Source organism: Gadus chalcogrammus, chromosome 8 (assembly GCF_026213295.1).
Source record: "Gadus chalcogrammus isolate NIFS_2021 chromosome 8, NIFS_Gcha_1.0, whole genome shotgun sequence".
NCBI classification, from domain to species: Eukaryota; Metazoa; Chordata; class Actinopteri; order Gadiformes; family Gadidae; genus Gadus; species Gadus chalcogrammus.
In genome coordinates, this window is record NC_079419.1 from 22346205 (window position 1) to 22354591 (window position 8387).

An 8387-nucleotide genomic window follows, 5' to 3' on the forward strand; every position below is an offset into this window, starting at 1 on the left:
AATTGAATACTCTGTACTGTTCTCTGCAGTCATCAAGTCCACAAATTACACTAAAGTTGCTACTACGTCCATGTGCCCTATTAATATGGCTTAAGAGTGCCGTCAAAGTCAATGCAATAAATGCAAAACAAATGACACAGCGCCAGCCAGCCATGCTTACGCCTCGTGCCCACTGCACCGTCAGTCAACGGACGTGGGAAGGCGTGGCTGACGGATGGGGGAGTAGTCTTTGCAGAGGCAACCGTCAGCCAATCAAATCGCTTCGCCGGGTTCTTCCCGCTTCTTCCTGCTTGTTGCGAGGCAAGAAGACCCGCTTTCCCGCTTTCCCGCTTTCCAGTATCGTCAGAGCCCGAGTCGCGTCACAGTGCTTAAATTTGCATACGCGATCTGATTGGATGACGGAACCGTCGCTGACGAAAAAGTTGAACATTTTTTAACTTTCTGACGGTGGCGAACGCTCCAACTGAACGGACGGATCCACAATGCATTGCGCGTCCGTCCCCATTCAAAGTCAATGGGCAACGGACAACTGACGGAGGTAGTGGGCACAGGGCGTCACTCCAGCAGTACGGAAGGTGCTAGTTCACGTATTTTTTCGCGTGCGACAATTCCATATCAAAGCCGTAGGGGTGGCTTTTATAATGCAAATGACTTGCCCATAAGGTGTCTTTACTAAATAGCGGATATTCTTTGCTCAAAAATACAAATACAATATTTTATGACTGAGGAAACCCTACTTTAGCCATGAAATAGTTTGTTGGTTTTGTTTAATTACTGTATTCCTATGGCTCAGCCCCTCCCTATTCAGACCTACTTGGACTCACCCTCTTACTACCTCAACGTTCGACCGACTCAACAACGGTCTTTTGAAGATAGAGAAGAAGAGCACGCATACAATCGAAAGGTTTGTATTGTCTGAACGTTTTACAATTAATGAATGTAGTTATGAGTAAGATATTATTCTCTACGGTCTTAAAGAGTAGTTAAAGGTTTAAAACCATCGACCGTTTGCAAGGTTTTAGTATCCCAAGTCTGCTTTAAAAAAAAAAAACGGTGCTTAGCTAGCAGCTAAGCATCTCACTCAATCGTTAGCTAATGCTAGCTACTTAGCGCCATCTTTTGGGAAATAGCAGAACTGCCCTAGTAATGACACACGGTTCATATGCAGTAAAATATTATATAAGCAGGATTGATTGAACTGGCATAGGAAAGCTATGGATAGTTTGTATAAAATGATTTATTCAGGTTGTGTTTGTCCAGTTTAAAGGCATGAGCACATGTCGTTTCGATATCCCTCCCTGTGTGCCAGCGCAGTTAAGCACACATTTGAAGGATTTTAGCTTGAGTAATGTCACTTGCTAAGCTAACATTACTACAGACAACAGGGGGCCTGCACTAATTTAAGCGACCAGTATTACATGTTACACCTATTTCTCTTGGATAAGCATGAATATAAATTATTCCTACTGCCATACATGCATGTCCTGCTTTAAATAAACATTTGATTTATTATTTATGAATTAGATTTGATTAATTGGAATTGTACTGATAAAGTAAGAGTAATATTAGAGCTATTTGGCTGATTCTAGATAAGGTATAATGCATCAAATTAATTGTTTCAATTTCAACAGAAGCATGACTGCCTTAGAAAAATTGGACCAAGTGGCGAACGACATTCTAGCAGGTAAGAATGATGACCTGATACTAGTTTACAAATTACATTGGGTGTGGAAGTCACATGATCTTAGATATATCTATAGGTGGCTCATAGCCTGGGTAGGGATTCCATTTTGTCCTGCAGGCTGACCCCAATCGCAAACAGGCTGTTTGTGATTGGGCGGAGTTTATCACTCCTGCTCAAAGTTGTCCATTACTAGAGCTTGGTTTCGGATTAGCCAGGCTAGGGGATGACCACACAAATTCCTAACCAACTGTCAACCTTAAAGGAGAACTCCGGCCATTTTTAATCCAAAGCCCTGTTGCTTAAGGTCACTGAGTACTATACATAGGAAAAATAACAACACAATTTGGTTGAACATAGACTGAATATTGGTCTGGTAACTAACACTAACCCATGGGGGCAATCAAACTGAAAGTGAAATTTAAGGGAGGTTGCCCCCAAAGATTAGCTTTAGATGCCAGTCCGATATTCAGTCAATTTTCTCGTTCTTTTTCCTACTGGCATAACTTGGTAACTTCAATCAACAGAGCTATGGGTTGAAAAACGGCCCAAGTTCTCCTTCGAAGGAGATTGAGTGGTGGTCTGGCAATAGGCACAGTAAGGTACCTCAATGAATTACCCTGGGTGTCCAGTGGTAGATGTGGGTCTGGATATCCAGGATATAAACCAATTGGACAAGGTGTTGACAATTGAAAGCACACGGTTCTTACTGTAGCCATAACGACGGCACGCTATTTGCACATCACACACAACTTAATTTTACATTTAGGGATATTGTGCTGCTGTCTCTATTGTGGCCTGCATGTCTTAATAGTCTAATAGATGTGATCCTTTGAGCGTGCTGGAGTAAGAGTTTTAGGAAAAGGAACAAAACAGCGCTGGAACTACATAATCTCTTGGATCACATAAATGAGTTGTCATTATTCTTTAACTACCGCTCCTTTGTCTCCATTTGTGACACAGCGGCACAAATAGATGCAGATGCTCTGCACACACTTTCAAGGGAAGATCTCCGGGACCTTTTTCCAGGGCCTGAACATTTTCGCAGGAGAAAATCCATTTGGATGGTTGTGCATCCTGTGGTAATACAAACTCTTTGTCTTTTGTTTATTTTTTAAAACAGCATCTCAGCATTGTGTTTCAGACTTGATATCAAAGGTAAATTTGTATTTTTTCATGGATTTATTCACAGGAGCAGGCCTCATCCAGCTCCTGTGCGGCCGACACCCAACAACCCAACACCCCAACACCCAAATACCCAACAAGTGAAAATACCAACATCAAAGAAGAAAGTCCAGCCAAAACAATACAATTGCAGGGCTTCCAGTATGTTATCTACATAGATAGCGAGTTAGAGCACGTTAGGAAACACTATTTTGAAATGAAAATAATTGGGCGAGGAGGACAGTGTGAGCTCTCTAAAGAGCTTTCCTGTAGGCTGGTTAGACATACAGTGACAAACATGGTCTCTGTAGTGAGGGCCACGGCCACCGAAGACTACATAAAATACCCTGCCAAAGAAGACCTACAATCAATGGCAAGGAGACTTGTTTCATATTACCCAATGTTGTCCGATAAGCTTGATCTACAACGTCCATGGGTAAGCATTTCGACTTGAATGTAATAATTTCATTAAAATATTAGGGGTGGAATGGTACAATGACTTGATGATGTGTATCTCTTGTCATGATTATTTTTAAATGATTTGACTAAATGGATACACAATTAGCCATTTGTCTGAGGGGAATTTGTTTCCAGTCTGGCTAGAGGGAATCGTGATCTAGATAGTAAGTAACTAAGTTTGATAAACATATCAACACATTTGTATCGAACATCTTGGAACTAAATGGTTCTGTATGAACACCTGTATCCTTGCACCCCTAACCAACACAAGTACATGGCTAGTTTGTCTAAGTAAGTCCTTGTGTTGTACTAAATCTTTTTAATGTTTGCTCATGGTCTTTTTGTTTCATGTTTCAGTTCAAACTCTTTAAGCGACTGAACAAGAGGATGCAAAACATCAGGACAAGGGGGAAAAAGAGACGCCTTGAGTTTGGAGCCACAGAGGGAGAAGATGAGGACGATTTTGATTCCAGCGCATCAACTGTCATTCCTTCCCCAAGTTGCAGTAGCATCATCAGCAGCCAAGAAGGGGATCCCCAAGTCATAACCAGCACTCCAGTGAAACAGGCCGATGTTCTTGGTAAATGTATTAGGTTTTTGTAGGTTTTTTAATGAAGGAGTCCCAATCATTGAAATCGCACAAAACACAATATTAATCAGCACCGTACATAGTTATATTTCTTCCAGAAGGGCACAAACAAAATCTCCATCTTTTATTAAGATATTTAATTGTTGGGCTGAATAGAAACAAGACTGGGGAAAAAATGACAAGGCCAACTGCCAGAAAATTCTCATGTCTACTAATAACTCTAAGGGGGCTGAGAATTTTGACCTAGTCATTTTGGTCTTTTCCTGATTCTATTCAAGTAATATCAATGAATGTCTTCATTAAACATAGTGGAGATTTTGTCATTGTTCCAGTGGAAGCATTAGGAGCATGAATAACATTAGCAAGCAACAAATAATTCTGACCTCAACTGTGTTGTAATACTTTCTCTCTAACCTTTTAGTTGAATGCAGACAGGACAGCCGGATGGCCCAAGCTAGACACTACACAACGCTTGTGACGGCCGCAAGGCCTTGCCTATGATTGTCCTGTCTCCCAATTAGGACTGGTATGCCTGTCTCCCAATTAGGACTGATGAAGAGGGGCGGAGTCGCCGTGTTGGTGGCCTATATGGTGCGCCCTGTTCCAGCAGTCCAGGCCCCCCTTCCTTTTTCGCATCTCTACCTGCTTGCCACGCTGCGACGTTTTGATCTCCTTTTGGTTATGTTGTCAAATAAACCGTGATCATTGTGAAACTAGAACCACGCCTCTGTCCTCCATCATTGTCTGGTTACCCTAGGCCATGACAATGTGGGGGCTCGTCAAACTATAGCCATGCTCCGTGTTTTGTTTAGTCGGCTTTGTTTGGTTCCATTTTATGAATGAATGGACACATCACGTGAGTAACTCCAGTGATTGTTTACGTTGGTTACGTAGTAACTGAGCCGAGATCGTTCCTTTTTTTGGGAGGGCGAGAGGTGTGCGATATTGGCTATTAAAATGTGTTTTTTGTAATGTTAAATGTAAGTGTCGGGCGTGGTAGGTCTGATCATGAGTGGTCTCTGATAGCTGTTCAATATCCTACCAACGTTCTAGCGTTGGGTTGTGTTTTCGGATACATAGTTTATTTTGTTTTCATGTTCGCTGCTCATGCTCTTGTGACAAGATAACAATTGCAGAGCAACGTTTTCCCCAGTTAGAACGCTCCGGCGTTTGCGCCTAGGTTCCAGCGACTGCGTCTGGGCTGGTGGTCACCGCCCTGGAAGGAAGGCTGAATCGACATAGTCGGATTGGCTGGAACTCCAGCGGTATTATGTGGGCAGAGCCTTTTTGCTAATCCCCGGCTCTCGGACGCAGTCAGAAGATAGGTAAGATTAGTCGGGGGGGAATTAGGGGGAGCTCTGTGTTGTCTTGTTACATGGGTAGAGTTGCGCGTTGCGTGTCTCGTTTGATTTATTTTTAAGAACAGCTGATCGATGAGCCATCTGCCACAGCCATGGCTGAGATTGATCATTTCGTGGCCACTCCCACATTGGAGGTGTTCGAGGAATTTACCAAGGAACAGCTTGTGTTGCTTGCGGGCCATTATGGAGTGTCGTTGTCTAGCTCTGCAAAGAGAAATAAAGGCGTAATGCAAACGATTATACGAGACGCGAACCTCCTCCCGAGCTGCCTCCCATTGGCTTGTCGTTTGAGCAGCAAAAAGAGCCTTTGCAATTGCAAATAGACAAAGGCAAGCTGCAACTTTTAGAGCGTGAAGCTCTTGTTGAAAAGTGCAGATTGGAGCGCGATATCGAAGTTGGAAAACAGGAGTTTGAACGTGAAAAAATGGCGCTTGAGCACAAGCGCTTAGCATTAATTGAGGAGGGTAAATCAACTCCTATTACACCTATTAATGGTGGCAATATTGATGTTACGAGGTACCTAAGACTTCTGCCAAAGTTTGAAGAGTCTAATGTAGATACCTTTTTTACTTTATTTGAGCGTGTGGCTGACCTGCACGATTGGCCTGATGCGACGCAATGTTTACTGCTTCAGTGTGTTTTGAGTGGTCGTGCTGCCCAAGATTATGCAGCACTCGGTGTGCCCGAGAGTCGTTCTTATTCGTGTGTGAAAGAAGCAGTGCTTAAAACCTATGAACTCGTGCCAGAAGCATACCGTCAAAGGTTTCGTGGAATGCGCAAACGTTTTGGTCAGACTTATGGGGTGTTCGCAGACGATTTGTCTATTCAGTTAGATCGCTGGTGTTCGTCATCGGAAGTTGAGTCGTATGACGGGTTACGCAGTCTCTTTTTGGTGGAGCAACTCAAGAATTGGCTCCCTGAGGAGATGGCGATGTATGTAACAGAACACCAGGTGACTACACTTTCTGAAGCAGCAGTTTTAGCGGATAACTATGCGTTGGTCCACAAAACAATGTTTTTTGGTGGACAACCAGTCAGTAATGAACGTGCACAGTGGAGCCACCAAGCTCCCCGTAAAACCACGTCTATTGCGCCCTCTGCTTCTGGTGATTCAGGATTTTGTGCTGAGCGCACTCAAAATAAAATAGATCATAACGTAACGTGCCACTTCTGCCTAGGCGAAGGGCATACGAAATGGCAATGTGAGGCGTTGAAAAAGAAAAAGGAGAATGAACAAAAATATAAGGCTAAATTTGGTACCGCTACTCAGACTAAAGGCGCAGCACTAGGATCTGCTTTGGCCATATCTCTCCCTAGTCAACCGATTAACGTGAACGAGCCTGAATTCGAAGTGAGTTTTTCCCCCTTTATTTCAGATGGCTCTGTTTCACTAGGCGCTGATGGAGAGAAAGTGCCGATTAAGATACTCAGAGATACTGGTTCGGTCGAATCATTTATCTTGCAATCAGTGTTGCCGTTCTCGCCTGCTTCCGACACTGGCCAGTCTGTTTTAGTGCGTGGAATTAACCTAAATGTTTTGTCTGTGCCCCTGCATAGGGTGTATATAGACTCCGACTTGGTCCAAGGTGAGGTGGCTGTTGGCGTACGTCCGGCGCTCCCGTTACAGGGCACCGCCATGATTCTTGGTAACGGGCTGGCCAAGTCCAGGGTATGGGCCAATGCACCGCCTAGCGTTGATAAGTCTAACCTAGGAGCTCTCTTTGAGGGGTGTGAGACCCCCTGTGTGCACCCAGTGGCTGCTGTGACACGCTCTGCCTCGCGGGCTGCTGCCAAAACAGGTGATGGCGACAGTTCTGCGCTGCCACCGTTGCCTGGTTTGCCTGATTCGATCCCGAGAGAACAGCTGATCGATGCGCAACGATCTGACACTTCGTTAGTCTCTATACGCTAGAGTGAAGGACAGCGATACCGTACATGGTTATGTGGTTAGAGAGGATGTTCTAATGCGCAGATGTCCAGCACGCAGCAGACTGCCAGGTGTATATGACTGGCAGTTGGTAGTGCCATCTTCACTGCGCAAAATAGTGTTGGAAATGGCCCATGATGATGCGGGTCATATGGGAGTTAAAAAGACGTATGACCGAATCCTGCGCTACTGTTATTGGCCTCTAGTTAAACGAGACATCGCTTCACACGTGAAGACCTGTCATGTGTGTCAATTAACTGGTAAGCCGAACCAGGCGATTAAGCCCTACTTTAACCGAGACGGGGAGGAAGAGGAGTTGCCGTCTGGGCGGCCTGATTTGAGCACTGTTCCCAGTCCGGTGGTGGTAGCACCGGATGAGGACGGCGCTACCTGCATTCAGACTTGTATCGCAACTTCCATCCCCTCCATGCCAGCGGTGGCAACGCTGGAGGAGGTGGACGCCTGTGAGCCTGACGATGCAGCTTTGTTGGGAAAACTCAACAATACTGAATCTTTGGCTAATTTACCGTTGCTGTTGGGCCATCTGACTCCAGATCAAGCATCTGAGTTGAGTGCGCTGATTAAGGAATTTCCGGGTCTTTTTTCCGACACACCCACTCAGACTGATCTTATTAGTCACGATATTGACGTTGGGGAGGCCATCCCAATTCGGCAACGCTTCTATAGAGTCCCTGGGGAGAGACAGCAAATCTTAGAAGGTGAAGTGAATTATTTATTGAAGAATGATTTGGCAAAAAGGTCCTATTCTAGCTGGACAAGTCCTTGTTTGCTAGTTAAAAAGGCCAATGGAACACATCGGTTCTGCACCGACTATAGGAAATTGAATAATGTCACGAAACCCGATTCATTTCCCCTCCCTAGAATGGAGGACTGCGTGGACCAAGTGGGGTCAGCTAAATTTGTTGCCAAATTGGACTTATTAAAAGGATATTGGCAAGTTCCGTTGACCGAGCGAGCACGGGAGCTATCCGCCTTCGTTACTTCTAGTGGGTTGTATGAGTACAAGGTCATGCCGTTCGGGCTACGTAACGCTGCCGCCACCTTTCAAAGACTGATGAATCAGGTAGTGGCAAATTTGGACGGTTGTGCAGTCTATCTGGACGACGTGGTGGTATATAGCGACACCTGGGGTTCACATTTGGAACGACTTCATCACTTATTTACTCGACTTGCACACACCAACCT

The 8387-nt window shown here is 44.7% G+C and overlaps 1 protein-coding gene across 3 annotated transcripts; it reads left to right on the plus strand.

Annotated features, from left to right (window-relative positions):
• Positions 1 to 867: 867 nt before the first annotated feature.
• On the plus strand, positions 868 to 7137 carry LOC130387053 (uncharacterized). Of its 3 annotated transcripts, XM_056595992.1 has the most exons (6): positions 868 to 1143; positions 1632 to 1684; positions 2645 to 2763; positions 2874 to 3281; positions 3662 to 3884; positions 4441 to 7137. In XM_056595992.1, the coding sequence occupies exons 2-6, from the start codon at positions 1636 to 1638 to the stop codon at positions 4593 to 4595; spliced, it is 954 nt and encodes a 317-aa protein (XP_056451967.1). In that variant the 5' UTR covers positions 868 to 1143; positions 1632 to 1635; the 3' UTR covers positions 4596 to 7137. The 3 variants fall into 3 exon arrangements, with proteins under 3 accessions (XP_056451967.1, XP_056451968.1, XP_056451966.1); XM_056595993.1 differs by lacking the exon at positions 868 to 1143 and having other exon boundaries at positions 1486 to 1684; positions 4315 to 7137; XM_056595991.1 differs by lacking the exon at positions 868 to 1143 and having other exon boundaries at positions 1486 to 1684.
• The last annotated feature ends 1250 nt before the right edge of the window (positions 7138 to 8387 follow it).